General features: G+C 43.6%; 1 protein-coding gene across 17 annotated transcripts in view; it reads left to right on the forward strand.

Annotated features, from left to right (window-relative positions):
- Positions 1–16,502, forward strand: part of prpf4bb (pre-mRNA processing factor 4Bb) — an 88,376-nt gene that overhangs the window by 49,104 nt on the left and 22,770 nt on the right. For all 17 annotated transcript variants that reach the window (XR_010020794.1, XR_010020791.1, XR_010020790.1 and 14 more), the window contains exons 7-9: positions 7,013–7,086; positions 10,499–10,589; positions 14,783–14,930. Coding sequence is in view for 5 of the 17 variants with exons in the window: in XM_063070019.1 (XP_062926089.1) it covers positions 7,013–7,086; positions 10,499–10,589; positions 14,783–14,930 (313 nt within the window). In the remaining 12 variants the exon portion in view is untranslated. The remainder of the gene's footprint in view (positions 1–7,012; positions 7,087–10,498; positions 10,590–14,782; positions 14,931–16,502) is intronic.

Consider the following 16,502-nt stretch of genomic DNA (forward strand, 5'->3'; position numbering starts at 1 on the left):
ACTAGTTCCTGAGGATAGGAGGGTGGCTAATGTAACCCCACTTTTTAAAAAAGGAGGGAAAGAGAAACCGGGGAATTATAGACCGGTTAGCCTAACGTCGGTGGTGGGGAAACTGCTGGAGTCAGTTATCAAAGATGTGATAACAGCACATTTGGAAAGCGGTGAAATCATCGGATAAAGTCAGCATGGATTTGTGAAAGGAAAATCATGTCTGACGAATCTCATAGAATTTTTTGAGGATGTAACTAGTAGAGTGGATAGGGGAGAACCAGTGGATGTGGTATATTTGGATTTTCAAAAGGCTTTTGACAAGGTCCCACACGGGAGATTAGTGTGCAAACTTAAAGCACACGGTATTGGGGGTAAGGTATTGATGTGGATAGAGAATTGGTTAGCAGACAGGAAGCAAAGAGTGGGAATAAACGGGACCTTTTCAGAATGGCAGGCGGTGACTAGTGGGGTACCGCAAGGCTCAATGCTGGGACCCCAGTTGTTTACAATATATATTAATGACTTAGATGAGGGAATTAAATGCAGCATCTCCAAGTTTGCGGATGACACGAAGCTGGGTGGCAGTGTTAGCTGTGAGGGGGACGCTAAGAGGATGCAGAGTGACTTGGATAGGTTGGGTGAGTGGGCAAATTTATGGCAGATGCAATTTAATGTGGATAAATGTGAAGTTATCCACTTTGGTGGCAAAAATAGGAAAACAGATTATTATCTGAATGGTGGCCGATTAGGAAAAGGGGAGGTGCAACGAGACCTGGGTGTCATTATACACCAGTCATTGAAAGTGGGCATGCAGGTACAGCAGGCTGTGAAAAAGGCGAATGGTATGCTGGCATTTATAGCGAGAGGATTTGAGTACAGGAGCAGGGAGGTACTACTGCAGTTGTACAAGGCCTTGGTGAGACCACACCTGGAGTATTGTGTGCAGTGTTGGTCCCCTAATCTGAGGAAAGACATCCTTGCCATAGAGGGAGTACAAAGAAGGTTCACCAGATTGATTCCTGGGATGGCAGGACTTTCATATGAAGAAAGACTGGATGAACTGGGCTTGTACTCGTTGGAATTTAGAAGATTGAGGGGGGATCTGATTGAAATGTATAAAATCCTAAAGGGATTGGACAGGCTAGATGCAGGAAGATTGTTCCCAATGTTGGGGAAGTCCAGAACAAGGGGTCACAGTTTGAGGATAAGGGGGAAGCCTTTTAGGACCGAGATTAGGAAAAACTTCTTCACACAGAGAGTGGTGAATCTGTGGAATTCTCTGCCACAGGAAACAGTTGAGGCCAGTTCATTGGCTATATTTAAGAGGGAGTTAGATATGGCCCTTGTGGCTACGGGGGTCAGGGGGTATGGAGGGAAGGCTGGTGCAGGGTTCTGAGTTGGATGATCAGCCATGATCATAATAAATGGCGGTGCAGGCCCAAAGGGCCGAATGGCCTACTCCTGCACCTATTTTCTATGTTTCTATGTTTCTATATCCATATTTATGGCCACCCACGTGGCACTCCAGTTGTTCACCTTACCATATCATTGTTGAGGGGTATACTCCCCGCCACCCAACCCCTCCCACTCCCGTGGGTGAAGAAACCTATACCTTGGTCCTTCCCCACCGGGCCCTTAGGGTGGCTGCACCGAGTTTCAGTGCGTCCCTCAGCACGTACTCCTGCAGCAAGAGTGAGCCAGTCGGCAGCATTCTCCCATGGACATCTCCATGTGCTGGTAGATCATCAAGTTTCGGGCCGACCAAAGAGCGTCTTTCACCGAGTTGATGATCTGCCAGCAGCACCGGATGTTGGTCTCCGTGTGCGTCCCCGGAACAGCCCGTAGATCAGAGAGTCCTCTGTTACGCAGCTGCTGGGGATGAAACGTGACACTTGTCCGTCCATCCTCCTCCACACCTTCTTTGCGAACTGACAGTGTGCGAAGAGGTGGGTCCCAGTCCTCCAGTGGGCAGTGGGGTGCGGAGACGACATTCCGGGCGTACAGGAGGGCTCTGACTGGGAGGGCCCCTCTCACCGCCAGCCAGATGAGGTCCTGGTGCCTGTTGGTGAGGTCTGGAGATGAGGCATTTTGCCAGATGAACTGGACGGTCTGCTCAGGGAACCACCCCACTTTGCCCATCATGTCCTTCTCCTGCAGTGCCTGCAGGACATTACGTGCCGTCCACTGCCTGATGGCCCTGTGGTCAAAGGCGTTCTCCTGGAAGAACTTTTCTATATAGGATAGGTATGCCGGCAACGACCAGCTGACTGGGGCGTTGCGCGGGAGTGGGGTCAGACCCATCCTTCGTAGCCAGGGCGACAGGTAGAAACTGGGCACATAACGGTACTTGGTACCCACATACCTGGGTTCTACACACAACCTGATGCAGCCACATACGAAGCTGGCCATCAGGGTGAGGGTGACATTGGAGACGTTCTTGCCCCCGTTGTCCAGGGACTTGTGTATGACGGTCCATCTCACCCGCTCCATCTTGGATCCCCAGACGAATCTGAAGACAGCTCAGGTGATTTCCGAGCTGTAGGAGTGGGGGACAGGCCACACCTGCGCCGAGTACAGCAGCCCTGAGAGCACCTCACACCTGATGACCAGGTTCTTGCCCGTTATCGACAGGGAGCGCCCTCCCCACAGTCCCAGTTTCTGTTTCACCTTGGCAGTTTGCTCCTGCCAGTTCTTGTTGCACGCCTCGGCCCCTCCGAACCAGATCCCCAACACCTTCACATGATCAGACCTGATGGTGAAGGGGACACTGGATCGGTCGGGCCAGTTGCCGAAGAGCATGGCTTCGCTCTTCATGCAGTTGACCCTGGCCCCCGATGCTAGCTCGAACTGTTCGCAGATGCCAATCAACCTGCAAACTGACCTCAGATCAGAGCAGAAGATAGTGACATCGTCCATGTACAGGGAGGTTTTCACTTGGTTCCCTCCACTGCCTGGCAGCATCACCCCTCTTATGCCCTCATCCCTCCTGATGGCTTCCGCAAAGGGTTCTATGCAGCAGACAAACAAGACAGGGGAGAGGGGACAGCCCTGCCTGACTCCAGACCTGATGGGGAAGCTGTTTCCCACCTGTTGACCTGGACTGCACTACGGATGTCTGTGTAGAGCAGTCTGATCCAATTCCGGATTCCCTCCCCAAATCCCATTTTGGAGAGCACGTCCGCCATGTACATGTGCGATATCCTGTCGAAGGCTTTCTCCTGGTCCAGGCTGACCAGGCAGGCGTTCACCCCACTGTCCTGCACGTAGGTGATGGTCTCTCAGCAGCGCAAGGCTGTCCAAGATCTTCCTATCCGGTACAGCACAGGTTTGGTCCGGGTAGATCACCTGTCCCAGAGCAGACTTGACCCTGTTGGTGATAGCCTTGGAACAGGATCTTGTAGCCCACTTTCAGGAGAGAGATGGGCCTCCAATTCCTAATGTCCTCCCTTTCCCCTCTCTGCTTGTAGATGAGGGTGATGATGCCCTTCCTCATGGACTCCGACATGCAGCCAGCCAGAAGCATAGTGTTGTACACTTCCAGCAGGTCAGGGCCCATCCAGTTCCACAGAGCTGAGTACAACTCAGCCGGTAAGCCGTCGACTCTGGGAGTCTTACTCGACTCAAAGGAACGGATGGAGCCTGTCAGCTCGTCCAGGGTTAGTGGCTGATCCAGGCTCTCCTGCTTGCCATCATCTAAGACCTACGTGATAGACGACAGGAAGTTGCGGGAGGCTGTGGATTCTGTAACTTTTTTGTTGTACAGACCGGCATAGAAGGACCTGCAGATCCTCAGTATGTCTGTCTGCGAGGACGCGACTGAGCCGTCCTCTTCCTTAAGGTTGTGGATCACAGAGCTCCCCCTGTGCACCTTTTGGAAGAAGAAGCGTGAGCACGTCTCGGCCTGCTCCACAGTTTGGACCCTTGATCTTGGAGGATTCGGCGGTGAGGTGCTGTGCTTGCCGGCCCTTCACCTCTCGCAATTCCTCCCTGACATCCACCCCCTTTGACTGCAGAAGGAGAAGTTGCTGCAACTCTGTCTGGAATTTACCAGTTCCCTCTGCTCCTGCCTTGCTTTCTGGATACCCTTGTGGATGAAGAACCTCTTGATGTTCTCCTTGGTGGCTTCCCACCAGCGAACCGGGGAGTCAAAGAAGGCTTTCAAGGCTCTCCAACCTGTGTACTCCCTCTCTAGTTCCTCGATGTTCTCTGGGGTCAGCAGCTTTACATTCAGCTTCCAGGTGCTGGTCCTCCCGTAAGAGACAGGTGGCCCTCAGAAGGCAGTGGTCAGAGAAGAACACCGGCGTGACGTCAATTAGCACAACACTATAACGGCATCAGTGATCAGGGTTCAATTCCTGATGCTGTCTGTAAGGTCTTACACGTTCTTCCTCAGACCAAGTAGGTTTCCTCTGGGTTCTTCCTACATATGGATTAGTAAGGGCTATCAAGTTGTGGGCATGCTATGTTGGTTTCGGATGCATGGCAACACTTGCGCACTGCTTCTTGCACATACTCGATTTGTGTTGGTCGTTGGCGCAAACGATGCATTTCATGGTATTTTTCAAATAAAGCCAGTGCTCAATTCTGCTTTCCCATAATGGGTCCAATACCCTCATCTTAGGGATCATCAAGTTAACATCGCATTATTGTGGGAAGGCACCATTCTTTCATGCAGTAAGTTCCAGACCTTTACCAATTACAACAAAAATCAATTTTTCTTTTAGATTAATCCATCTGCCAGTTACTTTAAAACTATGCTTCATGTTATTGACCCTCTAGTAAAGGGTACAGAGCTTATTTCTTTACATGGGTCCTCCATAGTTTCACACACCTCAGTTAAGTGTCCCTCAACCAATTCTGTTCCATGGTGAATCCTTGCTTATCCAGTTTTTCCCTGAAACTAAATACTTTCCAGTCTTTCCACTGTTTTCATAAATACAGGTGTTGTAATATACATTTGTACAGGGAATTTAGACTACAGTATCTGGAACTACAGACATGCACCAAATAAAGTCGGAGGGAGGAACTGGTAGATCAGTGCACAGCCCTGGCCTAGTAACCAGGGATAACACAGCCTTTGCACTGCCACTGATCCTTGGGTTGAAGTAGCTTAGTTATGTTGGTGGTTAGGGAGGTGCTCTGGAACAAGCAATTGGCAGCAGAAGAGGCCAGTGATAGTAGAATGGGGTCTGAAGTGGGCAAGGGAGATCAAAGGAAGTAGTGGTTTAGAGCAACTGGGTGAGGGAAGGGGACATTATTTGTGTATACTATCATGATTGGATAGTGGACATCTAGTTAAGGTAAAAGAATGTGTTAAGTCTATGACCTCCAACCATATTGGAATTCCTTGCCACTGGATCAAAGCCAATTTAGCTGCAAGGTAACATTAAAAAATGGCATATTGGCATCTTGCGCTATATGAAAACAAGTTATCCTTGAAGTTGTGTTTAATTAAAGAAAAAAGTGAGACCTCAGAATCAGGTTTAATATCAGTCATATATCGTGAAATTTGTTATCTTTGTGGCAGTACTACAATGCAATACATAATAATTTTTTTAAAACAGTGAATTATAGTTAGATTAAGTAAGTAGTGCAAAAATAGAAATAAAAAATGTGATCTTGGGTTCACTGTCCATTCAGAAATCAGATTGCAGAGAGGAAGAAGCTGTTCCTGAATTGTCGAGTGTGTGCCTTCAGTCTTTTGTTTCCTTCCTGATGGTAGCAGTGAGAGCAAAGCATGACCTGGGTGATGGGGTCTTTAATGATGGATGCTGCCTCCTTGAGGCACCACTCCTTGAAGGTCTTCTGGATACTATGAAGGCTAACGCCCATGATGGAGCTGACTAAGTTTACAACTCTTTGTAATTTATCTCGATCCTGTGCAGTAGGGCCCCCCACCCCCCCATACAGGCAGTTAGAATGCTCTCCAAGGTACATGTGTAGACATATGTAGAATAAGATGCACACCTATATTTGACTTCTAAACCTGACATTTTGGTTTGAGCATACAATTCACTTAAAGGGTTAACCAGGGACCAAGGTGGATATCAGCAGTCAAACACCAACATTGATTGATTTGTCAGTCATGGGTATTGTTGAAGGACCAAGAGGATTGGCCAGGTTATCACTCTGCCACATTATTCATCCTCTTGGGTGGTTCTGTGAGCTTTGTGTTGGATGTTTCATGAGGTATCAGCAAAGCAGTTATTTAGATGAAACTACCCATACAGACTTTGATAAAGTCTCTCTTCCCTGTCCGAGTCACACTTTACATTAAACAAACTGCTTGAATTAAGTTTATGTAAAATTGAAATTGAATTGATTTGACACTTCGGGAACTAAACATTACAATCAATGTTCCTGAGAGCATATCAATGAAATTTCTGTGAAAATTATGACAAGATTTTTGCTTGAAGACATTGTTTTAAACCAATGGCAGTGTAAGTGTAAACAACAGGAATTCTGCAGATACTGGAAATTCAAGCAACACACATCAAAGTTGCTGGTGAACGCAGCAGGCCAGGCAGCATCTCTAGGAAGAGGTACAGTCGACGTTTCAGGCTGAGACCCTTCGTCAGTCCTGACGAAGGGTCTCTGCCTGAAACATCGGTAGTGTAAGTGTATCCATTTTTTGCAATCAATTGAAAATTGCAATCTGCAACATAACACTGTTTTCATTGTCTAACAAACACGAAAGCAAATAATCAAAAACCCGCAGATGCTGGAAATACAAAATAAAAATAAATCTCTGGAAATGTAACAGTTAAGTAACCATGGAAGGGAAATAAAGTATTAAGTTTCCCTTTTCCTCGATGCTGCCTGACTAGCTGAGCATTCCCAGGAAAGTATGTGTAATTTTTTCTTTGTGTGCTGTGGAGAAGTAGGAGGTAGGAGCATCAGTGTGCAGTGTGTGGAATCTTGCTTTTCCTCTGCCTAGTAGTCATTTGTACCTTTGTGAAATGCTTGTTCTATTTACAGTTCTGGATAATGGTGACTGAAATTAATTAATTCTTTCATGCAGGAGCTGCTCTGAAGAAGCCAACAGTTCCGGATATGTTTACAGAATCCGATGATATGTTTGCTGCCTATTTTGACGTATGTATATTCTATAAAATGTCACATGTTATAGGCAGTTCAGGATGACTTAGGTCCTATCTTGTTTTTACTCAAAATGTATATCAAGTCGTCAAGTCACTTTTTATTGTCATTTCGACCATAACTGCTGGTACAGTACACAGTAAAAATGAGACGACGTTTTTCAGGACCATGGTGCTACATGAAACAATACAAAAACTACACCAGACTACAGACCTACCCAGGACTGCATAAAGTGCACAAAAGAGTGCAGGCATTACAATGAATAATAAACAAGACAATATACACAGTGGGTTGGTGTCAGTCCAGGCTCTGGGTATTGAGGAATCTGATGACTTGAGGGAAAAAACTGTTGCGTAGTCTGGTCGTGAGAGCCTGAATGCTTCGGTGCCTTTTGCCAGATGGCAGGAGGGAGAAGAGTTTGTATGAGGGGTGCATGGGGTCCTTCATAATGCTGTTTGCTTTATGGATGCAGCATGTGGTGTAAATGTCTGTAATGGTGGGAAGAGAGACCCCGATGATCCTCTCAGCTGACCTCACTATCTGCTGCAGGGTCTTGCGATTTGAGATGGTGCAATTTCTGAACCAGGCAGTGATGCAGCTGCTCAGGATGCTCTCAATACAACCTCTGTAGAATGTGGTGAGGATGGGGGGTGGGAGATGGACTTTTCTCAGCCTTCTCAGAAAGTAGAGATGCTGCTGGGCTTACTTTGCTGTGGAGCTGGTGTTGAGGGACCAGGTGAGATTCTCTGCCAGGTGAACACCAAGAAATTTGGTGCTCTTAACGATCTCTACGGAGGAGTCGATGTTCAGTGGAGAGTGGTTGATCCATGTCCTCCTGAAGTCAACAGCCATCTCCTCTACTGTGGAGATGAAGCCACACTCAGGTTGGAGGAACAACACCTTATATTCCGTCTGGGTAGCCTCCAACCTGATGGCATGAACATCGACTTCTCTAACTTCCGCTAAGGCCCCACCTCCCCCTCGTACCCCATCTGTTACTCATTTTTATGCACACATTCTTTCTCTCACTCTCCTTTTTCTCCCTCTGTCCCTCTGAATATACCTCTTGCCCATCCTCTGGGTCACCCCCCCCTTGTCTTTCTTCCCGGACCTCCTGTCCCATGATTCTCTCGTATCCCCTTTTGCCTATCACCTGTCCAGCTCTCGGCTCTATCCCTCCCCCTCCTGTCTTCTCCTATCATTTTGGATCTCCCCCTCCCCCTCCAACTTTCAAATCCCTTACTCACTCCTCCTTCAGTTAGTCCTGACGAAGGGTCTCGGCCTGAAACGTCGACTGCACCTCTTCCTATAGATGCTGCTTGGCCTGCTGCGTTCACCAGCAACTTTGATGTATGTTGCTTGAATTTCCAGCATCTGCAGAATTCCTGTTGTTTGCCATCTCTTTTGTTCACATTCGGAGACAGGTGCTCTGCACCTCCTCTGTGTATGCTGACTCATCATTCTTGCTGATGAGACCCACCACGGTCGTGTCATCGGCGAACTTGATGATGTGGTTTGAGCTGTGCATTGTGGCACAGTCCCTAAGCCTAAGTTAGTTCTATTTTGAGTTCAATGCTGACTGGCGACTCCTGCAGCACCTTTGCATTGGTCTCTGTTGGTCCTTTGAATTTGAGGTGCGTGGAGAAATAGCTTGCTCTCCATATTGTTGTGTCCTAGCTTGTGTATTGACAGCCAGCACTGCAACAGCTAGAACACAACATCCATGGTCGACCCCGACCAACAAAGGGCTTCTGAAGTTAGTAATAGCTATTTTGTTCAACAGACTTTTTACACAGAGGACATTCTGCCAGTGGTGATGGTGGAATTAGATACAGTTGCTAATATTTAGGGGCACTTAGACAGGCACTGCCATATTGTGGGTAGATGGGCAAAAAGGTTGGCATCGACATAGTTAGCTGAAGGCTCAGCTTTTGTGCTGTAATGTGACCCTTTGTAACAGAAGAATAAATCTGTAGGGTAGCAAATTTTATACTATAATTAACAAAACTCTACTGAACAATAATAAAAGGGTTTTTTAATTTTTACACTCCGGCCATTTTATTAGGTACAGGAGGTAAAATGGTCACTGATGTATTTCTGTATGTTCATTGTCTACTGCCGTCACAGTCATCTACTTCAAGGTTCAACGTGTGCATTCAGAGATGCTCTGCTGTACACCATGTTTGTAATCTATGGTTATTTGAGTTACTGTCACCTTGCTGCCAGCTTGAATCAGTCTGGCATTCCCCTCTGATCTTTCTCGTTAACAAGGTGTTTGCCCTCAGAGCTGGTGCTCACTGGATTTTTTTTTGCACTATTCTCTGTAAACTGCAGATACAGTTATGTGTGAAAATGCCAGGAGATCAGTTTCTGAAATACGCCATCTGGCAACAACAGTCAAGCCACAGTCAAAGTCACTGGATCACATTTCTTCCCCATTCTGATGTTTGTTCTGAACAACTGGAATGCTTTACCATGTTTTCATTCTTTTATGCATTAACGAGCAGATGTGCAGGTGTACCGAATAAAGTGGCCACTGAGTGTATGTCCGCTGATTTTGCAAAAGATTTTAATATTTACCCACAGCTAGAGAAAGAGAAAACTATTGGCAGTTTCAAATCTAAAACTACCTTTCTTCTGCTTTAAGCCTTCTATAGTATATATACGAGGACAACTACAAATAGCTTGTCTGCTATTTGGTATGTACTTAATAATACAATACAAAAGGTTTGCACAATAGTAGCTAGTGAAATCCCTGGCACAGATGTTTCAGTATAAAAAGAGCAAATGCTAGAAACATTCCGCAGAAAAGATTGTATCTTTAAAAAGAGAAATAGCTAACATTTCAAGTCACAGGACTTTACCTGACAAAGGTGCTGCCTGACCTGCTCTGCTTCCAGCATTTTCTGTCTTTTATTTCATAATTTCTACTATCTGTTGTTTGATTTTTGTTTTCAAAATAATGCTGAAAAAATAATAGTTTCTTGGAATCATAGAATCTTACAGCGTACAACGAGGCCTTTTTCCCCCCACCAATCCAAGCCAACCATCAATCATCACTTGTAAAGAAGATACTAGCAGGATAGTGAGATAAGGCTGGGTGATGTATAGCTCTGGCTCAGTTAAATGCCCTAGTCCTTTGTTCTATCATTCCTAAAGCAGCTGTCCCACTGTAAGCATCCTTTCTGGCTGCAATGACCCACACAGTCCCATTGCTTTTAATTTTACCTGCCACTCCTTCTAGTTGGTGTTTTATGATAGTTTTGGAAAAATTACTGTTAAAGGTTAAGCAGTTAGTCTAAAACAACATCCTTTTTTGAAAAGGTATTGCAGAATGGCCAAATGTTATTTATTATAAGCAAACATAGTGAATAATATTTAGAAATCTGGTCTATATATTTGTTTCCAGAGTGCTCATCTGAGGGCTGCTGGATTTGGAAAAGATTTCAAAGAAAATCCCAATCTCAGGGATAACTGGACTGATGCAGAAGGCTATTATAGTGAGTATTTGTATCTTTTAAGCTATTTTATAAAAGTGGCATGGAAGGGTTTAATAAAAAGGTGTATCGTGAACTTACGCCTCCATAATCAAGTCCGTTACTTCATCACTATTCTGAAGAACTGTAGAACTGTTGGAGGGGTGTTACTAAGCTGTTCAAATACTACTTAACAGCAAGAGAATTCTTGTTCTTTGACCAGTATTTATCTCATAATTAACATAATAGAGTATTACCCATGGTATCAGATTACACTGAAGTTTCCTTGTGTCACAATCAAAGTCATTTAATTAACTGAAAGGTAGTCTTTAACTGCTTAGGGCTCTGGTGAGACCACACCTAGAATATTGCATGGTTTTGGACTCCATATTTAAGGAAAGGCATATTAGAAGGCAGTGTAGCATTGATAGTTAGATTTCTGGAATTAACATGTATTTCGAGGAGTACAAGAGTACAAGTCATCTTATTGAGGCAGTTGATTGTGATGGGATTTGACAGGGTAGAACTAATCTTTAAAATGCTGTAGGCCACTTGAAGAATGAGATCAGGTAGAGCCTCTTCTCTGAGAGGGTTGTGAATTACCAGAATTTCACACTTCGAAGGCTGGTATGGTTGAGGGTGGGGGTGACTTTGGACTAGAGAGGAACTGAGGGTAATGAGAACTGTGTTTGCAGATACCAAGATCAGATTAGCCATGATCATGTTAAATGGAAGAGCAGACATGAAAAGTCTTCTGTTGTACTTACTTATGTTCCTTCTGTAAATTTTATTTGATTATTGGAGTTTTTCAACCATTACCTTCAAACATGTATTTAACTTCCTTCATTCCATCAATTTCTAATCTTTGTTCCTCTGGCATCATGTCCATGTAATTGTGAACACAGAACAGTACTGTAAAGACATGCCCTTCCACCATATTGCAGTGACCATGATGCAAATCTGAAAGCCTCTATTCCCTAGCTGTTCATCTCTCTGTTTAAGTGCCTCTGCGCTATTGTAACTGCTTCTACCAACTCATCTGGCAGCATGTTTCAGGTACCTGCCACTCTCTCAATGTAAATCAAAAAAACTTTGCCTTACAAATCTCTTTTAAACGTTCTCCCTCCTTAATCCTTTGCTGCCTTCTGTTTGATATTTCCAGCAATGGGAGAAGACTTTGACTAACCACCTAATCTATGCCTCTCATAATTTTATGTACTTCTATCATTTATCTCTCAGCCACTGACACTCCAGGGGAAACAAACCAGGTTTGTCCAACCTCTCCTTATTATCTACGTATATTCTCCAATCCAAGCAATATCCTCTCCAAACTCTTCTACACTCTCCTTCCTGATATGTGATCAGAAGTGTGAACTATGCTCGGTGACCTAAGCAAAGCTTGACAGCTGCTACATGGTTAGCCAGCTTTTATACTCAAATTCCTGACCAGTAAAGACGTACGTGCTGAACATGTCCTTTACCACTATGTCCACATGTGCTGCCATTTTCAGGGGCCTGTGAACTAGCACCCCAAGATTCCTCTGAGCTCCTGAGGGTCCTGTCATTTACTGTACACTGACCTCCCAGAATATATCACTTTACACTTGTCAGGATGAAACTCCATCTGGCATTTCTCTGCCCAAATTTTCAGCTGGTCTGTATCCTGCTGTATTCTTTGACACTTTCCTCCCTATACACAACTCCACTAATTTTTGTGTCACCTGCAAATATATTGCTCAGAACCATTTACATTTTCACCAATATTATAAACAACAGAGGTCCCACACTGATCTTGCAGAACACCACTGGTTGTACGGAGCTGCAGTTAGAAAAACACTCCTTCCACTACCTTTGGATCCAATTTAAACAACTCATTGTGGATCCCATGTGACTTAATTTTGACTGGTGTACCATGAGAGAGCTTGTCAAATGCTTTACTGAAGTTCATGTAGAGAACACCCTACCCTCATCGAGTCATCTTCGCCACTTGCTCAAAAACTCAAATTTGTGAGTCTTGACTTCCCCACATAATGCTATGATGACTATCCCTAACAAGCTCATGGTTTTCCAAATGCAAACAAATCTTAAGAATCTTTTCCAGTAATTTCTGTATCTCAGATGCAAGATTCATTGATCTATAATTTTCTGGTTTATTCCTATTGCCCTCCTTAGGCAAAGTAACAACTTTGGTTATACTGATTTTCTGGCATCTTGCCTGTAGCTAAAGATTTCTGTCAGGGCCCCAACAATCTCCCCTGCTTTTCTCAGTATCCTAGCTTAGACCCTATCAAGCCTTGGTGACATAACTACGTTAATGTTTTTCTTACACCCAACACCACCTTGTCCTTAAAGTAGACAAGACCGAGAATATCAGTTTATCGCCCCGTGATTTCACCATCATCCATGTCCTTGATGAATACCAATGTATACTAATCATTAAGGACCCCACCCACTTGCTCTGAATTAACATATAAATCTCCTTTTTAGGCCTCCTAACTCCCTGATTAAGTTTTTTTTTGTGTTTGATTTATATTCCTTAAGGACCTTGTCTGATTTCAGCTTCCTAGAGCTTACATGCTTTTTTAAAAAAAAAATTGTATTTATAATATCTCTTGTAATCCAAGGTTCCTGAACCTTTGCCATCTTTGCCTTTCATGCTGATAGGATCATGTTGGTCCTGAACTTTTATCAACTGGCCTTCAGAAGTCTTTCATGTCAGATGTAGGTTACCAATTTACTTTTTCAATTTCCTGTCTGATATGGTAATTAGCCTTCCCCCAATTTAGCAGAAAAGTGAAGCAGGAAAATTACTCAATTCTGGGACTCACTTTAGACAAAGATAAATTTACTTTATACTGTATCTCAGCAGAACATTAAATTCTGTAGATGCCACATATTCTGTTAATAGTGCTGTACTTGATGACTTGTGCAACACACTGGAATGTCAGGCAGCAGCTATGGAGTAGAAGAAACAGTCAAAGTTTCGGGTGAAACCCTTCATCAAGACTGGAAAGGAAGGTGGAGGAATGGGAAGGAGTAAGGATGGAGGGGGGCCTTAGAGCAGAGACCTTTTAGATCTTAAGAACTGAACAGGGCGTGCTCAATTTGTGTCCCCTACAGTGAATCCCCTACAGCCAGTTCAGAAATTGTTCTGAAATTCTAACTATCCTTTAAGCTAAACAACTGGTATACAGCTGGCTGAATTTGACACTCCTGCATGTGAGATTTTGCTGCTTCTTGTTTTGTTTCTGCAGCATAATTGATGTGGGGTCCATTTCTGTAGCTTATGGAAATGCTCATCTTAAATAGCTTTTCCATTTTAAGGATGTATACAATGGTCAGAAAGCTTCCTGTGAGCAAATTAACATCTTTCTGGATTTATTTGACTTAATAGATGTAATAGAGGAGCACCAGTATTAATAGTTTTTCAGTGGGACAAAGGACGGGGGTGGTGAGAGGAGTTGCTCCAAGCTATTACTTATCTTATTATTTCCTCTTCCCATATTCAGCTCTGCAAGTCAAACACCAATTCTAACCAGAGCTGGGAGGAGGGGAAATAGTGAACTTTCAGACATCTGCCAGGACTGCTATTAAGCTGGCCTTCAGGAGGCATATAAGAAGAGTCCATGGTGGCTTTTCTCTGGCACGAAACCAAATTTGTTCATGATAATGAGCATTGAACCTCAGAAGTTTTATAATTCTGTGCTGCAAGTGCTATTGAGGAAGTGGAACAGATTTATAGGTCTCGCATTAAACTTAGACCTCACTGGTTACTTTGGTAAGCCATATTATAAAAGGCTGCAATATCTGGTTTAATGAACCTATGTGGGATTATCACTTGAATGTGATAAAATGATTGGATTTGGTACCGTAACAAATAGCAAAAGTTTGTATTTGGTACACTACATGATTTAGCCTGGATCTAACACTGAACATTAAAGTAGCTTCTCAGAAGGGGGAAAAATTAAATCTAGGAATTACTTACCTGGGAAACATGGCGATAGTGGACAATTGGGAGAGAAGGCGTCAGTCGACTAACTACAGGACAAATAATTCTAATATTTGGCAGAACTTTGGAGTAGATGATAGGAAAATTATAGATTGCTGAATTTGATCATTATAAATATTCCCTGATCATCTGAGGAAAGAGTATCTTGCTTTACTTTCATGCAACTGTTTACATTATAACCATTGTAATTATTGATTTTTTTTTTCAGGGGTAAATATTGGGGAAGTTCTGGATAAGCGTTACAGTGTATATGGTTACACTGGTCAAGGAGTTTTCAGTAATGTTGTACGTGCCAGAGATATGGCAAGAGCTAGCCAGGAGGTGGCAGTCAAAATCATCAGGAACAACGAGCTCATGTAAGTCATCTGCAGACTAAAGCTGGGCTGTTCCAAGATTCTAATCAGATCATTCCATTACATCAAGTATCATTTGTGTAATTATCACAATGTAAAACCATCAGAGTGGACCAGAGGGAGTGTAGAAAGTGTTACAGCCCCAAGTTTCCTTTTACAATACAGTAAGAGTTATATGAAGTCTGCTACTGCCCTATGGCAATCAGCTTTGCAGAGTAGGGTGGACCCTTGGATCTTCTAATGGCTTCACAAGACCTGCAGACTATAATGGTGGGTAATATTGGGACACAGTATATGCTCCTAATAGAGTTCATTTCCATCACAGTTTTTAAAGTTGGATTATAATTTCATTTATAACATGTTCGTTGTTTGCGTATGGTTTATAGAAACTGGTGCTGCAAAAGATAACTGGTTCATATGTTAGGATAGCAACATGGCTAGAAAGACAAATATTTAGTGCCCATTACTAACTGTCTTTGAGAAGTTGGTGGTGAGCCACTACTTTGAACTATTGCATTCGCTGGTGAATATATTCTGATTATTAGATAGGATTAATTTCTAGGTGGATGTCATATGTGACCAATGGGTGTGTCTGTTCCCAGTACCTGCTGCCCTTGTCCTTTTTAGAAAAGTAGATTTTTTTGAGGCTTGGCAGTGTTATTTAAAAACAAAATAGTACATTGCTGCAGTGCAACTTGTTGATGGCGTTGGCTAGATTCGCAGTAGTTGGAAAAAGTAGACTGGTGATATTCAAATAGCCTACCTTATTCTGGTTAGCCATGAGCTCTTGTTCTATTGGATACAAGCAATTGAACTCATTCCTTTACATTATTAGTATGAACCTTGCAAATAATGGAAGGAATTTGGGGAGTGAGCGTATGAATTAAGCGTTTTTCTTGTGGCCACAGCAATTTTGTGGCTTGAATTATAAGACCCAATAGACTGATTTTCCCTTCAGGTAAAGGAAGCTGAGGGTGGGTGACCTTAGAGAAGTTTATAAAAATATGAGGGATAAGTTGATTAGTCAGTCTTATTGCCAGTATAGGAGAATCTAAAATTAGCAGACATAGGTTTAAATTGAGAAGGGAAGAGTTGAAAAGTGGCTTGGGGGATGCGGGAGGGGGGAGAACTTTTACACAGAGGGTAGTGGATATATCGAGGAAGCTATAGAGATGGTTTTAATTACAATGTTTAAAAGGCATTTAGACAATTACATGAAATGGTTTAGAGGTTTTTGGGCCATAGAGACAGATATCTTTGTCAGCATGGGCAATTTGGACCAAAGGGCCCAATTTCCAGGCTGTCTGATTCTATGACTGTCTTAGTTCAATTTGTGTTCAGTGGTATTCTCCAGTGGATTAGGTGAAGGTAATGCCATTGAACATCAAGGAGAGCTGGTTGGATTCTGTCGTGGAGGTAACAGCTGTCACCTAGTGAATGTTACTTTTTGTGCCTGAATGTTACCAAGGTCTTGTTCCATATGAGAAGTGTTTGTGGAATTGTAAGTGGAATGGTATGAAATGTAGCCAGTGATTAACATAGCCAGTCCCTGACCATATGTTGGAGGGAAGGGTA

Source organism: Mobula hypostoma, chromosome 17, assembly GCF_963921235.1.
Source record: "Mobula hypostoma chromosome 17, sMobHyp1.1, whole genome shotgun sequence".
NCBI classification, from domain to species: domain Eukaryota; kingdom Metazoa; phylum Chordata; class Chondrichthyes; order Myliobatiformes; family Myliobatidae; genus Mobula; species Mobula hypostoma.